The 20,929-nt window shown below is 43.2% G+C and overlaps 1 protein-coding gene across 5 annotated transcripts in view; it reads left to right on the forward strand.

The window, feature by feature from the left end:
* Positions 1 to 4,790: 4,790 nt before the first annotated feature.
* Positions 4,791 to 20,929, forward strand: part of MANBAL (mannosidase beta like) — a 28,218-nt gene continuing 12,079 nt past the window's right edge. For 2 of the 5 annotated variants that reach the window (XM_070381699.1, XM_014478284.2), the window contains exons 1-2: positions 4,791 to 4,851; positions 14,212 to 14,420. In XM_070381699.1, coding sequence (XP_070237800.1) covers positions 14,271 to 14,420 — 150 coding nt within the window. In that variant the 5' untranslated portion in view covers positions 4,791 to 4,851; positions 14,212 to 14,270. Of the gene's footprint in view, positions 4,852 to 7,545; positions 8,087 to 13,800; positions 13,951 to 14,211; positions 14,421 to 20,929 lie in introns of those variants that run through there. The other 3 variants (XM_070381700.1, XM_070381701.1, XM_070381702.1) reach the window with 3 other exon arrangements.

The following is a 20,929-nucleotide window of genomic DNA, read 5'->3' on the forward strand; positions in this document are numbered from 1 at the left end:
CAGAGGGACAAAATATGATGGGCAGCTGGACAAGCCTCCAAGTGCAGAGACCCAGCTGAGGCAGGGCCCCCGCCTGGGACTCCACATTTCTGATAGGCCTTAAATTGTTCTCTTTTGTACATTTTTTTAAAAATAAAAATCACAGAGGACGAAAAAAGAAAGAATATTGGAGTGAGTAGCCATTCCCTTCTCCAGGGGATCTTCCCAACTCAGAAACCTGGGTCTCTTGCATTGCAGGTAGATTCTTTACTGTCTGAGCCACCAGGAAAACCCCACTTTCCTTCGCCCATATCCAAATTCAGCCCATCATCTGGGACCCACATTGAGCCACCTTCCTCATGAAGCCCTCCTGGATACCTCGTTCCCTGTTGATCCTTCCCTTCATCCTAGAGCACTCAAGCCTGGAATGCCCATCTGGCTTGAACAGCTTGGTTAGGTAGCTCAGTGGTTATACACACCATCTCTGTGGGGCCTTGGGGAAGTTGCTTAACTTCTCCGGTCCTGCTTTTCTTCACCTGTAGATGAGAATAATAATATCTGCTTTACAGGGAAGCTGCTGGGAGAATATTGATATATGTAAAGCGCTGGGCACCTGGTGAATACTCAATAAATAGCAGCTATAATTAATCATTTCAAACTGGTTCACCCTGTTGCGTTCATCTAGTTTGGAAATGTTTCTCAGAGCAGACACCATGCTTTTTGCAACTTTTTCTCTTTCATCGTGCAAACAGTGTGCCTCACAGAGATGTTATGGATAAGAATGAGCATGCCGCAGAGTTCTCCACCGTGCTGTGGTGCTAATGAAGCCAGGCAGGGCGCAGAGATGAGTAAGACTCAGCTGGATCCCTCCAGAAGCTTCCAGAGAGTAAGGAAGTAGCTGTGCTTGCAGCAGCCGTGCTGGGAATATTTTACATTTGGATACTGATATTAACAGGTTTCAAAGCACCTGCACATCTGTATTAGTTTGCTAGGGCTGCCATAATGTGGTACCACAAACTGGGTGGTTTCAACAAGAGATAATTATTTTCTCACAGTTGTGCCGGCTGCTGCTGCTGCTGCTAAGTCGCGTCAGTCGTGTCCGACTCCGTGCGACCCCATAGATGGCAGCCCACCAGGCTCCCCCGTCCCTGGGATTCTCCAGGGAAGAATACTGGAGAGGGTTGCCATTTCCTTCTTCAATGCATGAAAGTGAAAAGTGAAAGGGAAGTCACTCAGTCGTGTCCGACTCTTAGCAACCCCATGGACTGTAGCCTACCAGGCTCCTCCATCCATGGGATTCTCCAGGCAAGAGTACTGGAGTGGGCTGCCATTGCCTTCTCCGGCTGTGCCGGCTAGGAATCAGAAATCAAGGATGAGGGCTGTGGGGAGGAATCCCCTCCATGTCTCTCCCATGGTTTCCAGTAGTTTTCTGGCGATCTTTGTCATTCCTAGGCTTGTAAAAGCATCACCCTGGTCTCTGCTTCCATCTTCACATGGCATTCTCCCTAAGTGTGCATGGTGTCCAAATTTCTCCCTTTAATAAAGATACCAGTCATATTGGGTTAGGGTCCATCCTAATAACCTCAGTTTAATTTGATTACCTCTGTGAAGACCATGTCTCTGCATACGATCACATTCTGAAGTACTGGGGTTGGTTCTCCACCAAATCATTTTTGGGGGACACAATTCAAAACATAAGACATCTCCATCTCCTATGGCCCTCCTCATCCACACCCCACCGTGAGCCCCTCCAGGACAAACACCAAGTCTTATCTTAAAATATCTGTACATTACTTTCTCTCTCTCTCTTTTTTTTTTGGCCATGCTGTGTAGCTTGTGGGATCTTAGTTCCCCTACCAGGGATCGAACCTGGGCTCTGAAAGTGCTAAGTCCTAACCACTGGATCACCAGGGAATTCCCCTAAATATTTGTACCTTTCAGGCCTCAGCTTCTCCCCACTCTTTTATGCATCAAGCCTTTTCAACAGCCTTCCCACCTCCTACTATCCTTATGCCTCTTTTGCCTGGCAAATTCCTATCCATCCTTTGTTTCTTAGTTTAAATATTACCTCCACAGAGAGACCTTTCCTGATCACCCTTTCTTGATTGCATTTCCCATGTTATTTACTCTCTCATGGTTTCCTCTTCTTTCTTCCTTATACATCTCATGGTTAATAATATACATTTCTTTGCAATTGATTAATGAAGGTGTCAGATAACCCCTAACCTCTAAACACAGTGAGGGTAGGGACCAACCTACTGACTATTGGCCTTCCTGATTCCATAGTGTATGATTCAGAGTAGAAACTATAGATATCTGTTGAATGAATGAAGAAACACATCCTTGGATCCTCCAGATCATCTCACACAGTAAGGGTGATAGTGGATATTGAATGAATTATAATCATTTCTGTCTGTGTCCTCTAGGAGAAAATGAACTCCTTGAGGGAAAGATCGGGTCTCATTCTTGTTTTTGAATCTCTGGCATCCCCCTCCTCCTCCTTGATCTTCTCTGTACTAGTTCTGTATGCTGAAAGCAAATTACCCTGGAACTTAGACGCTTAAAATCGTTTCTATGGGTCAGGAATTGAAGAGTGATTTTGTTGTTTTTAGCTCAAGGTCTCTCAATCATATTCAAGATTTTAGCCAGGGATGCAGTCATCTGAAGGCTCGGCTGGGGCTGGAGGATCCACTCCCAAGATGACTCACACATATAGCTGGCAAGTTGGAGGTGGTTGTTGGCAAGAGACTCAGTTATCATTCATGCAAGCCTCTCCCCAGGGCTGCTTGAGTATCCTCATAATATGGATCCCTCATGAATGATGAAAAGAGCGCAAAGAGGAAGAACAATATCTTTTATGTCTTAATCTTGGAACTCATACTCCATGATTTCCATTATATCCTATTAACTATCTGTTAGCCCTATTTGGTGTGAGAAGGGGCTATACACGGGCATGGATCCTATGATTCAAGAATCATTCAGGTCCAAAGTGGAGGCTGATTACCATGTCCAACTAGAGTTCCCTTCCCCCTTCATTATTTGCCCAACCCACACTCAGTCAGGAACTGTACTGCCATCCAAACACTTGTCACATTATATGACAGTGGGTTCAAATTGTAAGCTTTGTGAGGGCAGAGACTCCATCTGTCTAGTTCAACAACCAGCACAAGCCATAGAGTAGGTACTTGGTGAATGTTTTGAATGAATTTTAATAATTTGCTTCTGTCTGAATTATAAAACTGTGCTTGTCTCCTTTCTGCATTGCAGGCTCCTAGCTCAGGGCCTCACATGGAATTAAGGCATCTATAGAGTGTAAATCAACTACAATGAAGTATCACCTCACAATGGTCAGAAGGACCATCATTAAAAAGTCTACAAATAACAAATGCTAGAGAGGATGTGGCAAAAAGGGAACCCTCCTATACTGTTGGTGGGAATGTAAATTTGCTGCAGTCACTATGGAGAAAAGTATGGAAATTCCTTAAAAAAACTAGAGTTACCAAATGATCTAGCAATCCCACTCCTGGGCATATGTCCAAGAAAACTCTAATTCAAAAGGATACATGCACCCCAGTGTTCACAGCAGCACTACTCACAGTAGCCAAGACATGGAAACCACCTGAATGTCCATCAATTGATGAATGGATAAAGAAGATGTGGTATGTATATACAATGGAATATTACTCAGTCATAAAAACATTGCCATTTGCAGCAATATGGATGGACCTAAAGATTGTTATACTAAGTGAAGTAAATCAGAGAAAGCCAAATACCATGTGTGCTGTGCTTAGTTGCTCAGTTGTGTCTGACTCTCTGTGACCCCATGGACTGTGGCCCACCAGGCTCCTCTGTCCATGGGGATTCTTCAGGCAAGTATACTAGAGTGGGTTGCCATGCCCTCCTCCAGGGGAATCTTCCCAACCCAGGAATTGAACCCAGGTCTCCAGCATTGCAGGCAGATTCTTTACCATCTGAGCCACCAGGGGAGCCCAAATACCATGCGATATCACCTCCATGTGGAATCTTTTAAAAAATGATACAAATGAACTTATTTATAAAACAGAAATAGACTCAGACATAGAAATCAAACTTATGGTTACCAAACAGGATGAGGGGAAGGGATAAATTAGGCATCTGGGATTAACAGATACACTATGTGTAAAATGGGCTTGTTTCTCTAGAGGTTCAGTGGTAAAGAATCCACCTGACAAAGCAGGAGATGCAGAAAATGCAGGCTCGATCCCTGGGTTGGGAGGATCCCCTGGAGAAGGAAAGGGCAATCCACTCCAGTATTCTTGCCTGGAAAATCCCATGGACAGAGAAGCCTGGCAGGCTACAGTCCATGGGGTCGCAAAAGAATCAGACATGGCTCAGCGACTCAACAACAACAACAACAAACATAAAATAGATAAACAATAAGGGCCTACTGTATAGCACAGGGAACTATATTCAATATCTTATAACCACCTATAATGGAAAAGAATAAAATATATATATATATATAGCTGAATCACTTTGCTGTACACCTAAAACTTACACACCACTACAAACACACCTAAAACTTACAAACTAGTTTGTAAATCAAACTTAAAAAAAAAAAATGAAGGCGTCTATAAACGTGTATAAATGTTTGCTGAAATGGGCTGTGATACAGAGCCTTAGAGAATCGAGGGAGCCTGGCTTTCACTTCTGTAGGCCTCTCTCCAGCTCCAAACCACAGGGTTAGGACAAAAGGCTAACAAAGCCTGGATCCACCAACCCTAGCAACGCGGAGGGGCGGAACCGAGCCAGCTGGTTGCTTAGGGGCGTCACTTCCGGGCCCCAAGGTCGCAAGAAACCACTTCCGGGGGGCGCGGCGCGGCGGCGCGGGAGGTGAGTACCGAAGCTCCCGCGGTCGGTTCGGGCTTCGGGGCGGGGCGTCGTCGCCGAGGCTGTGGTACAGGAGCGGGGATTAGGCTCCGGCGCCGCTGCCCCTGTCCCGGAGGCGCTGCTCTGCTGGCCCGGGGACCGCTCCGTGTTTGGCGCAAATAACTTCCTGGGTCGCTTGTTCGGAAGTTACTTGCGGAGGGGAGTTTGACTCCCAGGGTGGCGGAGGGCCTTGCTTTGCTCGTGTCCAGCGCCTTAACTCTGAGCTGGGACCAGACCCGGTGCTCCTCACAGTTGTGACCTGGCCTTTCTTCCCAAGGGCGGAGCATTCGGAGGAGCCAGAGCTCCGGAGTCAGTCTGGCCGGGGTTCGGATCCTTAGTGTACCGTATTACTCGGTAACTGTGGGCGAGCTCTGGTTGCTTCTCTGGTTCTCAGTTTTATCCTCTGTAAAATGGGTGTATAAAGTTGATTGGAGGGTTAAATGAGATGGTGAATGCAAAAGGCCTAATAAATGTACAATGCGTGTTTGCTGTTTTTTTTTTTTTTTTTTTGAGAGAAGTGAGAAATGAATCTGTGAAACCACATTTTTTCTTGTGGCAACCACATCAGAATGACATTTTACAGGACATCTGCCCGTCTTTTCAGCCCACTGGCTGCCAGCTTTTACTGCTCTGGGAGATGGCTTATCTTTGCATAGGACAAAATTCGAACTCAGTTTTGAGCAGTTCTTGGGAATTTGTTGTAATGGGAGGGGTCTGGGTAAACAGCACAGGGTAGTTAGTAATTCCTGACACTGATTTTCTGTTACCCATTCTGTTCCAGTTGAAGTCTCAGAGCAGAATTCTAAAATCATTTCATTAGAAGCCAAGGATACCCTACCAAGATACTTGGAATCTGGGTTTTTCTGTGTTAGACAAGACTTAGTTTCTGTTTGCTAAGTCTGGACATCTATACATGTTTGAAGGGTTATTTATTTTGAAATGTTGACTTTTTTCCAATAAACTTAATTTTAGAATAATTTTAGATTTTCAAAATTACTCTGAAGATACTACAGTGAGTGGCGCATATGTCCCCCCAACAATTTTCCCTATTATTAACATTTTACATTAGTATAATACTCATGTCACAGTTAATGAACCAGTATTGGTAACTAACTAAAGTCCATGCTTTCTTCAGATTTGCTCAGTTTTTTCTTTGCTCAGTCCTTTTTCTGTTCCAGGATCCCACATTATGTTTAGTCATGTCTCCTTAGGTTTCTAGGACTGTGGTAGTTTCTCAGACTTTTCTTGTAGAAAAGTCTTCTTGACAGTTTTGAGTATTACCGGTCAGATATCTTATAAAATGACTCTCGTTTGGGATTTGTCGGATGTTTTTCTTATGATGACATTGGAGTTACAGGTTTGGGGGAGGAAGATCCCGGAGGTCAAGTGCCATTCTCGTCACCTCACAGGGTATATACTATGCTGTGCGTACCTCACACCGTCACAGTGGGGTACGTGCTGTCAGTATACGTCATCACTGTCGATGTTACCCCAGATCACTAGCTTGAAGTAGTGAGGTTCTTCCACTGTGAAGTTCCTCTCCTTCTACCACTCTTCCATATTGTACTCCTGGAAGGAAGTCATTATGCACAGCCCGCCCTTAAGGAGTGTGGGGTTATACTTCACACTTTAAGACAGATTATTTACATAAATTATTTTAAATTCTCCTTGGGAAGTTTGTTTGCTTATTAAATAATATCAGTACGGCCTTGAATAATTCTTTTCATACTTTGGATTATAATCCAGGACTACTTAATTTATTTTGCTGGGCAGATTGTTCTGGCTTTGGCCATCGAAGTGGGTCTTATATCCCTTTGACATACCCTGATCAATGTGTTTTGTTTTTTTTGAACACTTTCTTACTTTCTGTTACAGGCTCATCTTATATATTTCCTGCTTCAGTCCTAGACTTAACCGTTTCTCTAAGGAGCCCCTGGTTCATTGTATTGGAGAATCGTATTAGACACCAAGGTCTGGGTGCTAGGCGTGCTTATTGCTACTGTTTGGAATTCCCGTTTCTAGGCCCTCTCAGAAAATGCGAGGCAAGAGACATGTGTGTGTAGGCTATCCTCTCCCCCCCCCCTCTTTATATATATATATATATATATATATAGCTGTCTGTATCTGTAATAATCTAAATATGACTTTTACTGATATCCACAACGCTTATCCATCCACGTGGACCATCCAGCCTCCTCTGGCTTATCTATAACCTTCTATTCCCAACTGTAACAAACCTGGCTCCCACCATCTGCCATCCATTGACTCAGTAGTGCAATTCCAGTGTGTGTGTATAGTTTCAGAATTGTTAACTGTATACCATGCAGAAAACAACAGCCCATGTACAGTTCCTCTTGCTTTTAGTCTTCTCAATTCTGTCCATTTCCACAGTTACTGAGGTCAGCACCTCATTCCCCCTATCCCTTCCGTGAAATTACCTCATCCATTTGTAATATATTTCGACTCAGAATGTCACATTCTATATCCCATCTTGGATACCTAAATGATTTTTTTTTTTTTAATTTGTGTACATTAAAGTTTACTCTTTGTGCTGTAAAGTTCTGTGGGTTTTGACAAATACTTCCTATCTTATATTCACTGTTACAGTATCATACAGAATAATTTCACCTTCAGGTCTCGTTAATTTCTCTCTTTTAGATTTCATCCCAGAAATCCTGTTGGCCCTCTCTTTAGAATGTATCTATAACCTGAGAATTTACCACCTCCACTGCTGCCTGCTGCTGCCAAGTCGCTTCACTCGTGTCCGACTCTGTGCGACCCCAGAGACGGCAGCCCACCGGGCTCCCCCATCCCTGGGATTCTCCAGGCAAGAACACTGAAGTGGGCTGCCGTTTCCTTCTCCAATGCATGAAAGTGAAAAGTGAAAGTGAAGTCGCTCAGTCGTATCCGACTCTTAGCGACCCCATGGACTGCAGCCTACCAGGCTCCTCCGTCCATGGGATTCTCCAGGCAAGAGTACTGGAGTGGGGTGCCATTGCCTGGTGCAGATGTGTCGTTTTGACTAATAATTGTTGTTTAGTCGCTAAGTCATGTCCAACTCTTTTGCGACTCCATGGACTGTAGCCTACCAGGCTCCTCTGTGGGATTTCCTAGGCTAGAATACTGCAGTGGATTGCCATTTCCTTCTCCAGTGGATCTTCCCTACTCAAGGACTGATCCTGGGACTCCTGCATTGCAGGTAGAGGACTCAGTTCTTTACCACTAGTATAGTAGCCTCTTAACTAGTCTCCCTGTTTCAGATTCTTGTCCCTCTGCAATCTGTTCTCAATACAGCAGCCACAGGGACCCTTTAAAAATGAGTCAGATGATGTTGTTTCTTTGCTAAGAACCTTCCAGTGGCTGCCCTTTGACCCAGAGTCCTACTGGTCTTAAACAGCTGCTCACTTTATGCTCCTCTGATCATAAAGTTCATTTCTGCCTCAGACCTTATCCCTTGTTCTCCTCCGTCTTGGGGTACCTAACAGATGTTGAAATAACTTGTTCTTTCACTTTCTTCTTTGCCTCTGCTGAAATGTTGCCTTCTCAGGGTGGCCTTTCCCTGACCACCTCATATAAAATGGCACTCCTTACCTCCCTCTCTATATTTTCTCATACTACTCACTGCCGACATTACATTATATCTTTGTGTTTGGGTGCCTCTGATTGTATAGAAACTCCATGGCTGGGACTCAGTAACTCTGTGTTCAGTTAATGAATGTCTCAGACCACTGGTGTCTGATATTCATGGATGAGCCTCAAGGGGTCTGATGACCTTATAAAATTATTTTCCATGTTTGATAATAAATGGGTCTGTGTGTGTGTGTTAGTTGCTCAGTTGTGTCCAACTCTGCGACCTCATGGACTGTAGCCCACCAGGCTCCTTTGTCCATGGGATTCTCCAGGCAAGAATACTGGAGTGGGTTGCCATTTCCTTCTCCAAAATGAGTCTGTACTTTTTATTAAATTCCAGTGGGGGTACGAGTATCCCCATGTGTTAAAAAACAAACAAACAAACCAAACCTTTGCTCTTAAGCAAGTCTGGAGCACCACAGGGTTAGAGACATAGCAGGATGTTCAGCTTTGCCTTGATTCAGTGGGCGAGCCTACGTAGGCCCCGTGCCTCTCAGCTCCCCCCCCGCCTTGTTAAATGAGGCTGCTCTTTAAAGATGGGAAACAAGCACAGGTTTGATCAGTTACCAGATATTTGTGTCAGTCCCTGGAACAAACTCAAAATGGACCCTGGGTCCCAGCTACCTCAGGAGCTTATTATAGTGGAACAATAAGAATATTAGACTGTGTGGTATTTCTCAAACAATAAGAAATGAATTTTGACCCAGAACATGCATGCTGGGATGTAGATGGATATAACTGGAAAAAAAAAAAAAAAGCTTCAAGATATAATGCTCACCCTTACTAATGTGATATTGTCTATTATACTGGTTAATAAAATTAAAAAGTGTCAGCGGCAAGCCCCTTAATGGTTTCCATGGCTCACTAATGGGCCAAAACCTGCAGTTTGAGAACCATTGACCCCCAGGTAAGTTTCAGTCTTACCCACCAGGCAGTTTGAATCCTGACTTTGCTCCTTGTCAGCCAAGTAATCCCTGGGTAGGCCACATAACCTCTTTGAGCCTCGGTTTCCTCATCCTCATTAGTGATACCCCCTGTCTGTAATGGTTGTGAATTGAATGAGTTAGACTGTAAAGCACTGTGCTCATCTAGCAGATGATCTGCTGTGACAGTGGAGGGGGTCGGGGAGCAAAGCCTGTCACGGAGTCAGAGCTAAGAGCCTCTTCATTGGGAGCCAAAGGATGAGTAGCACTCTTGTGACTTCTGTAGTCAGGAAAGGAAAACCCAGAAATCCAGGCAGGCAGGCGAGGAAGTAAAGCACGGGTGCAGAGAAAACTAGACAGGAGTTCTAAAGCAGACACAGGATGTAGAGAGCATTTTATGTTTTCTAGAACGTTACCACAGCTATCCTCTGGTTATACTTGTGCTGTCCAGTCTGGGAGTCCTCTAACCACATGTGATGATTTATAAATTAATTGAAGTTAAAATGAAAAATTCAGTTCCTCAGTCCTCCTTTAAGTGCTTACTGGCCACATGTGGCTACCATATTGGAGAGCAGAAGCATAGAACATTTCAGTCATTGCAGAAAGTTCTCCTGGGCAACATTTCATTAGACTCTATAAAAGTTTTATGAAGAGAGCAGATAGGGCATGGATTTTTCTTTTAGATTATATTAATTTTTTCAATAAGATTCTCCCCTGAATTAAAACGTATGGCCCCTTCACTTTTAATAGCAACTATTTACATTTTCTTATGGCCTCTTTTGATCTTTAGCCAGTGAAATCACAATTTATACATGGTTGCAGTGATAGTGTTTATGTAATTGTTTAATTTTTTCATGTAATATAAATTTGCAAAGACTTTGCACTGGCCTGATACACAACATCTGTATTTGCTGTTTAAGCCAAGGGGCAACATGCCATGGTGCACCGTAATTGGGTTAACATTACGGTACATCATGGCTTCTTTATTGTTGGACACTTGAGTTGCTTCCTGGTTTTCAGTATTCTGAATGGCACTGCCATGAACTCTTTTTTTTGTACCTGAAGCCTTTTTCTTCTTTTGAATTGTTTCCTTACTGTAAATTCCAGGAAGTGAGTTACTCAGTCAAAGGATATAATAATCACTTTTATGACTCTTGTTAGGTGTTGCCTAATTGCTATTTAAAAAAAACTCTAAATGCATTATAGCTTTGAATGCATTATTGTTGTTTGGCTCCTGAGAACATCAATAAGTCTCTAGATTGGTCCAAAGTGTAGCTAATTGGTAATAGAAGCAGAGTCTGTGCCCCTAGCCTGACTCTTGGCCCCATGTTTTTATTGTATTAGAAATATTCTTAACAATGTTGCTGTTAGTAACACTAATAAATCTAAATATTGATAAACCCCCTAGGCTGGTTACAGCCTTAAAGGTAAAGTTTAGGGCCAAGGGCATTTTTAAAAAGTGTGTATTTATGAGGTGTAACTGAAGAAATGAGAGACCTTCTTTATGCCTTGCTATGCACACAGCATGAGGATGCAGTGCCCTGCCTGGCTGTATGTTTCCTCTCGTGAAGCTGTTCTTGCAGCCGCCTTGGAATTCACTTCAGAGCCAGTGTCTGAGCCACTACAAACAATCTGCCGAGGGTCTGAGCGTCATACCTTGTATTTGACCAAAAATGGTATTCCTGGGCTTGAGGCTCCACCTGATTCACCACCCTGCGATCCAGATGATGTTGGGTTCTTTCCAGAAGTCAGATCTTTTCTGGGAGGATAAGATCTGCCAGCTCTGAGGGTTTGGGGGTGGGGGAGTGAACCTCAGACTTTGAAAACCATTCCCAAGGGAGACAGGAGTGGCGTGGAACAATGGCCCCCTTGTCGGCACAGGCACATGACCTTCCTAAGAGACTAGGTTAAAAGGTAGACCATGTGTATTTGCATAAACCCCCCAGTCTATTCACTTCAAAGATCATTTTTGTCATCCTTTAGTCACTCCGCGTTCATGTTGGAAAAATGTTGCAGAGCAACGAAGTGTCAGAGCCAAAGCGGAGGAAGCTTTTCGGGCAAACGCAGAGCCATCCATAGGGGTATAATGCAGGCCACGTGTTTAATTTAGTTTTCTAGTAGCTATGTTTAAAAAGTAAGAAGAAATAGGTACAGTTTTTTTGTGTGTGGTAAAGTATCCATAGCATAAAATTTATCATTTTAACCACTTCTAAGTGTACAGCGTGTGTAACCATCACCACTATTTCCAGAACGTTTTCATAATGCCAGGCTGCAACTCTGTACCCGTTAAACAGTAACCATTACTCCATCCCCCCTCCTCAGGTCCCTGTAACCTTATAGTCTAGTTTCTGTCTCTATGAGTTTGCCTTTCCTAGGTACCTAGCAAGTGGAATCATACAATATTGTCCTTTTGCGTCTGCCTTATTTCGCTTAACTGTGTTTTCATGATTCATTTATGTAGTAGCATGTGTCAGAATTTTATTCATCTCAACAGCCGAGTAAACATACGTGTGGGTGTTTATATATAATATACCACATTTCGTTTATCAGCTCATCTGTTGATTGATACTTGGTTGTTTCTGTCTTCTCACTATTGTGTATAGTGTAGCTGTGAACATTGGTGTACAAGTATCTGAGTCCATGCTTGCAATTCTATTGGGTATATATACTTAGGAGTGGAATTGCTAGATCATAGGATAATTTTAGGTTTAAGTTTTTTAGAACCTGCCAAACTGTTTGCCAGTTTGTCTTTCACTCTCTTGATAATGCCCTTTGATGCACAAAAATCTTCAATTCTGATGAAGTCAGTTTATTTTTTCTTTTGTTGCCTGTGGTTTGGCATCTAAGAGGTCATTGCCAAATCCAATGTCATAAAGATTCCTCCTGTGTTTTCTTCAATAAGTTTAATAGTTTTAGCTCTTAAGTTTAGTTCTTTGAAACATTTTGAGTTAACTTCCATTCATTCTTCTGCATGTGGATATCTAGTTTTCCCAGTACTATTTGTTAACAAAACTATCCTTCCCCATTGGATGGTCTTGGCACCTTTGTTCAGAGATCAGTTGACTGTATATGTGAGGATTTACTTCTGTGCTCTTTATTCTGTTCCATTGCCCTAGATTCTTATGCCAGTATCACACTCTTTTGATTATTGTAGCTTTATAATACATTTTGAAATCAGAAAGTGAATCCTCCAACTTTGTTCTTTTTTTAAGATAGATGAAATTGATAATTTATTTAGCCCAGTGTATCTTTTCAACATGCCATCAATATGGATTCAATATAAAACATTGCTAGTGAGATATTTTTCATTCTTAGGATCATCCTCGCTTATAAATTGTGTGTGTATCTAACTTAACAGCCATCTCAGTTTGGACTAGCTGTGTTTCAACTCTCAATAGCCACGTGATATCATGACCATGATATCAGACAGCTTAGATTTAGCAGAAAGTTTCCTTGTGGCCTAGATCCCTGAAAATACAAAGGGCTGTGGAGTCAGATGGGTCTGGTTCCCAAAACTTTTCCCCAAAATTGGGGTGGGCCAGAGGAAGCCACTCATGGGTCCTGTGGTAGAGGGGGAGCAGTTCAGTCCAGGACAGGAGGAGGGCAGTGCTAAAAGCATGCTCAGGAGGTGATATGAGCTCAGCCTTAGAGGCAGAGTGGGGACTTGGCAAGCGGTCAGAGTGGGAGAGGGCATTCTTGGCAGAGTATGCAGTTTGGGTAAAGGCCTAGGATTTGAAAGAGCTCAGTGCTCTTGGAGAATTACAGGCAGGTCTTTCAGCTTGACCAGGGTGTTAGGAGTTGGGGGCTCTGGTGAAAGGAGGGTCTGGAGAGGTGGATTGAGACTGGACCTGCCACCGCTGACTACCACTGCCCCTGTCGTCTGTGTCCCCAGCATCTCTTATTTGGATTACTGATAGTAGCCTCCTCACGGGTCTCCTCATGTCCATTCTTGCCCTACTTAAAATGTAAGTCAGATCATGTCACTTTTCTGCTCAAAACCCTTCTGTGGCGACTTCATAAAATCAGAGTGTCAGGGTGCTTCCAGGTCAGTCCCTCTCCTCTCTATCTTACCTCCTCCTTCTCCCTCCTGCACTCGTCTCTGGCCATTTTGGACTCATATCCCTGACCACAGGCCTCTACACTTGCTTTTCTCTCTGCTTGGGCTACACTTCCCAGAGATGCCGCCCTGCCTCACTCTCACGCTTCCCGTCTCCGCCACTTCATTCCTGTCTTGTCTTCAGAGAGGCCTTTCCTGTCACTCTATACAAAATAAAATGATGCCCTTCTGAAGCTTTTTTTCAAACAGTGACCACTAGCTGGCATGTTCCATCTGGATGAGTTCTTTGTCTTCCTCTGTCCTTCTGTCCTTAGAAGTTGGCCTCGAGAGAAGAGAAGACTGTTTTGCTCAGCCTTCAGTGCTTGGTGTTCAATAAGTATTTGTTAAATGAATGACTGGATGTATAAGTGAACAAGTAAAGAAAACCTGAAACAGAGCAGACCTTCAGCAAATGTATGTTGATTTGAGATTTTTGTTGAAGTGTTTACATTTATTTATTTTCTGTAACTTCATATTTGGAAAAGATTTAAAACATAGAAGAAAATTGAAAGAATGATTCGGTGGCTCTGCGCATATCCTCCATTTAGATTCAAGAGCTGTTAACATTTCACCACAGGTGCTTTACATATTCTTGCATGTATGTGGGCGTGTTTGTGTAAGTGGAACCGTTTAAACATCAGTTGTGGAAACGTGACATTAACTCTTTGAATTTAGAAGTTGGCTCTGGAGAGCGGTGAGTTGGAGGGGACCTCAGGCAGCAGGCAGCTGGGGCCATGGCTTCCGACCTGGACTTCTCCCCTCCCGAGGTGCCTGAGCCCACGTTCCTGGAGAACCTGCTGCGGTATGGACTCTTCCTGGGGGCCATCTTCCAGCTCATCTGCGTGCTGGCCATCATCATTCCTGTTCCCAAGTCCCACGAGGCGGTGAGTCCTTCTCTGTGAGCCTCAGCTCCTCAGGCTGGGTTCTGAGTCCTGAAAATTACAGACTTCACAGCCGTGAAGACTAGCCGGGATTATGCGGGGCTTGATTGATTTAAAGTGTCTCCAAATTCCCACCTGGTGGCACTGGGCCATGTGGTTCATACCTTGTTTGTTTGCATGTGTGAGAAACAGATTTTTATTTAGTACCTACTTACCATGTGTCAGACTCTGCTGAAAGATGTGGTGTCTGCCCTCAAGGAACTTCTAGTCTTTGGGAGAAGGGCAGATATGAAACAAATACACACATTTCCCTGTACAGGGTACTGAGAAGGTGTGTAACAGGGGGAGGACCTGAACTTACACTTCTCTCCCAGGGAGAAGGAACTGCATGTGTAGGGACCCAAGGAATGAAGGAATGGGCTCACCCCTGAATGCAGGTGACTGTGGCCAGAGCACAGAGGGGACGTGATGAGAGGTACAGCCAGAAGAGTGGGGGTGGGGGCCCAGGGCTTTTAAAGAAGAGTGATGTAATCAGATTGACTTTCTTGTTATTTCGGCTTTTATTCATTAGGTCTGTATTTCTGTAGCTCTACAGCCTCCTTCCTCCACCCTACCTTCACTTTTCTCGTGACACTGATTTGTTGGAGGAGGTAGGTCATCGTCTACCACATCCAGGATTTGGCTGATTGCTTCTGTGTGGTGTCATCTGACATGTTCAACTTGTTCCTCGTATTTTCTGTCAATGAGAAGTGCAGTCTAGAGGCTTGATTCAATTCAGGTCCAGTTATTTAGTGAGACCACCTCATAGCTAGTGCTGTGGGTGTCTTGTTCTTTGAAATCAACAGGCAGTTAGTGTCTGTCTGTCATATAGAGATTCTAAGATATCCGTGGGTTCAGGTGGTCATAGCTGATCCCTCTGTTACAAAATCTTCATCCCTCTTTCACCTAAATGGTTTTAGCATCCATTGATCATTGCTTAGAGCCATTTTTCCTTCTGCATTTTATTACCTGGAATTCTTCAGTGAAGAACATGTTTTTGTCACACCTATATGATTAGTCTGAAATGCTGTTCATAGTAAAAGGCAGGATAAATGCTTGATTCTTTCCCTCTATTAGTTTTCAGAGTTGTGGGTTTGGACTCTAGCAACCTCCAATCTTGACCAATAAAGCTTTGATTTTCAATGGGAACCCCATCCAGTTGTGTGAAAGACTGTCTACCAAGGGAACCCATTAGAGACTCATTGCCTAGGGTTTTACTGGGGACAGATCACATAAGCACCCTTTGCCTAACACAAACCAAAATTCCAGACTTCCAGCAGGAAGGCAGGTTTTCAACATAAACCATGTTGTTTCCACAGACAGGTTAGGCATAGTGAGCCATTCTTATCAGTTCTGGGAATTGTGGGAACCACCCGAAATCCAGTTTCCCAAATGTCAGCCAAGGGCCAGCTTTGCAAGCTGGGTTTTCTAAGGACAGCAGTTTACTTTTTTTTTTAATGTAAACTTTGTTCAGCACACCTGAAACATACTTATTATAGCTTTCAAATAACTATGTTATTTTTCTCTATTAACAGTAAGATTTAGAATGAAATTCATGATTTCTTTATGTTTCTTTCTGGGCCCCAAAATGTGTCCCAGTTTGGGATGTATATATATTCAGAATACTGTGTTTAGAAGCCTTTTCTTCACATTGGTATACTCCCACCATGACATAACACTGATTTGCTTCATTTTGTTTTTCACTTTTAGAGGTTTTTCCTTTTGATTTAGTTTAAAATTATGTAAACTTTTATATTACAAATTTTGCCAAAGTCAAAACTGTGTAACAGGATGCAGTTACAGAAATCTCCTTGAATCTGTATATCTTGCACCCTTTCCCCTTCCTCCCCGGTAGGCACCCATTTTTATTTGATTTATCCCTTTTGTTTCTTTTTTCTGAAGGTGTATGCAAATGTAATGTGTGTGTGATATTTATTTATTCATTTATTTTCTCCCTTTGATGTACAAACGATACTAAACACAGTTTTACATGTTTCCTTATTTAACAGGATATTCTGGAGATTATATATCTGGGGAAGGAGCATGCTGGGTTCAGTTTTTAACAAAGGCCTTTAAAATGTCCAGGTGATTATATCAAGTAGGCAGTTGTATCTACTGGTCTGTATGAGGAGGAGGGTCTGTCTTTGCAACCCCATGGACCGTAGCCTGCACCAAGCTCCTCCATCCGTGGGATTTTCTAGGCAAGAGTACTGGAGTGGGTTGCCGTTTCCTTCTCCAGGGAATCTTCCCGACCCAGGGATTGAACCCAGGTCTCCCACATTGTAGACAGACTCTTTACCGTCTGAAGTCCCTTCACTTCACTTCACTTCAAGATATAATTACAGAGAAGGCAATGGCACCCCACTCCAGTACTCTTGCCTGGAAAATCCCATGGATGGAGGAGCCTGGTAGGCTGCGGTCAGTGGGGTTGCTAGAAGTCGGACAGGACTGAGCAGCTTCACTTTCACTTTTCACTTTCATGCGTTGGTAAAGGAAGTGGCAAACCCACTCCAGTGTTCTTGCCTGGAGAATCCCAGGGACGGGGGAGCCTGGTGGGCTGCCGTCTATGGGGTCACACAGAGTCGGACACGACTGAAGCGACTTAGCAGCAAGATATAATTAAAGCCATGAGAGAGGATGAGGTCTCTTAGGAGGGAATGTGGAGCAGAGGCAAGAGCTAGATGGGCCTCTGGGTGAACAGCTTGTTTCTCCCCTCTGGACAGCTACTCCAAAACAGCAGGAGAGAGAAGGGCTGAGCCTGCCCAGTTAAGAGATAAAAGACCACATATTTCTCATTCTCAAAGTCAAGGAGACTTTCTCAACTACACATGCCCAGAAAGGCTCCTTGGAGGTAACGAGAGGAGATGTCAGCTTGTAGTAAGTGATGTCAGCTTACCCATAGGCCCCTTCGCTAGAATCCATCTTGGCCAAGAGATGCGTGGGCTCACATGGAAGGGCCCTGAAATATAATGATGCCAAGTACAGACTCAGAACCAGGCAAAGTAAGGTTATTGGCTGAAGGAAAACCTGGAAGAAATGCCCCATAAAAGTGATTATAATAAAACCACCATGAAGGTGAAATTCTCTGAGCTCACCTGTGTGTCTGTCCATACTTACTCTTTTTCCTCCTAATAAACACTACTTGTTTCACTTTCAGTTTTCTAGCACCATTTATTGAAGACATTGTCTTTTCACCTATATATTCTTGTCTCTTTTCGATTGTAAATTAATTGACCATAAGAGCATGGGTTTATTTCTGAGCTCCGTTCTGTTCCATTGATCTATGTGCCATTACAATACTGATTTGATTACTGTAGCTTTATATAGTCTGAAGTCAGAGTGCATAATTCCTCCAGCTCTGTTCTTCTTTCTCAAGGTTGTTTTGGCTATTTGGGGTCTTATGTGTTGCCATACAAGTTTTAAAATTATTTGCTCTAGTTCTGTGAAAAATGCCCTTGGTATTTTGACAGGATTTTATTGATTCTGTAGATTGCCTTGGGTAGTATGGTCATTTTAACAATATTGATTCTTCCAATCCAAGAGCATGGGATTTCTTCCCATCAGTTTGTGTCATCCTCCATCTCTTTTGTCAGTGTCTTATAGTTTTCCAAGTACAGGTCTTTTACCTCCTTAGGTATTAATAGGTTTATTCTTAGGTACTGTATTCTTTTTGACATGATGGTAAATGAGATTGTTTCCTTAATTGCTCTTTCTGATAGTTCATTGTTGATGTATAGAAATACAACAGATTTCTGTATCACTAATGAGCTCTTGCAGTTCTCTGGTGGCCTATTTAGGATTTTGTATGTATGGTAGACAGATAGTATCATCTGCAGACAGGGAAATTTTACTTCTTTTCTAATTTGGATTTCTTTTATTTCTTTTTCTTATCTGATTGCTGTGGCTAGGACTTCCAGTGTTGTGTTGGATTAAAGTGGTGAGAGTAGGCATCCTTTTTCTTGATCTTAGAGGAAATGCTTTCAGCTTTTCACCATTGAGTGTGACATTAGCTGTGTGTTTGTCATATCTGGCCTTTATTATGTTGAAGTATGTCCTCTGTGCCTACTTTCTGGAAAGTTTTTATCATGAATGGATGTTGGATTTTGTCAAAAGCTTTTTCTGCATCTGTTGGGTCTCTGTTCATATGGTTTTTATTCTTCAGTTAATATGGTATATCATGTTGATTGACCCTTGCCTCTCTGGGATAATCTCTCTTAGTCATGGTGTGTGAACCTTTTAACATACTGTTGGATTTGGTATGCTGATACTGTGTTGAGGATTTTTGCGTCACTGTGTTCATCAGTGATATCACCCTTTAATTTTCTTTATTTGTGACATCTTTGATTTTGGTATCAACAACCTCATCTTTTTAAAAAAATTAGAATATAATTGCTTTACAGTGTTGTGTTGGTTTCTGCTGTACAGTATTGTGCATCAGCCATATGTACACTGTCCGCTCCCTGTTGAGCCTCCCTCCCCCCCATCTCGCCCCTCTAGATCATCACAAAGCACGGGGCTGAGCTCCCTGTGCTGCAGCCGCTCCCCACCAGCTCTGTTTCACTCATGGGAGTGTACGTATGTCCCTGCCACTCTCTCAGTCCGTCCCGCCATCTCCTGCCCTCCGTCTCCTCCCCACGTACTCAAGTCCATTCTCTATGTCGGCGTCTCCATTCCTGTCCTGCAGATAGGTTCATCAGTGCCATTTTTCTAGATTTTGTATATATGCCTTAATATATGGTATTTGTTTTTCTCTTTCTGACTGACTTTACTCTGTAATAGCCTCATGTTTTAAAATACAAATGTGGCACAAAACATCTCATTTTCTTTTATCTTCAAGTTTAGGGGAATAAGGAACACAAATGAATTATCTTTGTAACTGAAGGTTCCTGTGTTACGTTTTTTGTTTCTATTTGTTTTTTGGTTTTTCAGTGGATCAGTAGCAAAAAATATAGTACCATTAATTTGACTTTTTATTAATGCGTCATGCCCGAAAATGGTCCTCAGTTATGCAGGGATTCCATTGCTGGCTTTCCTCTGCATGCCCCCATAAGGCAGGCTTTTCCCAAACTCTTAAGTAAATGGAAAAGAAACACCAAATTCTGTGTGTATAAACAGCTCTATGAAGAGAGAATGAGTGCTAAGACTGTGGTTAGAGATTGTGCTCAGCAGCTAGCTGTGACTGGAATTTGGATAGGAAGGGAAAAAGAAAGGGGTTTTAACTTGGGGCTGGGGTGCTCTTGTGGAGGAAAGGAGCCTGTGGGAATGGGGACAGTTGTGGGGACTCTAGGCAGCTTGAGAGCAGGAGCAAAGTACCTGGAAGCTGAAGGTGACAAGGAGGTGGGAGAGGATGGATATGGGCTGGGGGGCCCAGAGAACAGTCTTGTTCTCTCAGCCACATTGCTTAGGGGAAAATCATGCCTCTTGCTTAGCCTATAGAAGCAAGGTTTATTAGTGGCTTTTCGGGTCAGAAGATAATATTTTTGGCTCTAGATGATGGGAAAGGCTTTGAAAGGCAAAAGAATGTCTTTCCTGTTGTTCCAGTAAGCCGATTTTCTGCAACTAGTTTATGACTTCAGTATTTCAATACTTAGCAGATTATTTGAAAGCTCTTTTGGGGGTAATCAGGGAAGGAAAAAAGGAACACAGAGAAATGCTTCCCACCCCACCCCCCTTTCTTTTCTATAGTGGGAACGAGAACTAATTTGTAAAATTAAAACCAAAGCCCCTAGAATCCTAAGCCAGATGAGAACGTTTTCTCATTGACACCTCATTAAACCAAGACCCGAGAAAACAAACATTTGGTTGAGCCTAATTGGGGCCTGGGCCACATTTAATCCAAGCATTTCCTCGTAGGCCAGGTTCTAAAATCTAAGAAGGTAGATCCTGTACCATTTCGGTCAGCTCCAGGATGCAGCGGTGTTTCATCTCTCATGCTCAGTCTGATGTTTGTATGGCGGCCATGGTGGAAAGGATTCTGGGGCTGCTTTTAGGCTTCAGAGTAAGGAAATTATTTGTTGATGTCTGCCGTGAGCAAGGGACTGGCGAGCGTTATCGTGAATTGCCTTTCCTTGGTCTGGTCTGTGATTCTTTATCTGGCTGTTTCCACCTGGGGAATTTTCAGAGGCCTCGGCTGCACCCGTGGAGATTCTGGTTCAGTTGTTCTCTGAAGCCTTGGATCAGAAATTTCTTCAAGTGCCCAGGTGATCCTGTCATGCAGCCACTGGTCCTTAGACTGTCTCCCTGAAGCACAAACCGATTTGGGGCACACAGGAGGTGTTCCGCTCTATGTGTCAAGTTTGTAATAACAGATGACACCCAAGTGGGAAGGGAAGAGCTGGCAAGAAGTTGGGGATGGAGACCTGGGGATTCTTTTAACCAACATAGTATTACTTCTCGAAACCCTAAGAATGAGTTGCTAAGCCTTTCAAGGGAAATGAAGATTCAGGGAAGGCCTGGACTTGAGGCATGCCTGG

This window comes from Bos mutus, chromosome 13, assembly GCF_027580195.1.
Source record: "Bos mutus isolate GX-2022 chromosome 13, NWIPB_WYAK_1.1, whole genome shotgun sequence".
NCBI lineage: Eukaryota > Metazoa > Chordata > Mammalia > Artiodactyla > Bovidae > Bos > Bos mutus.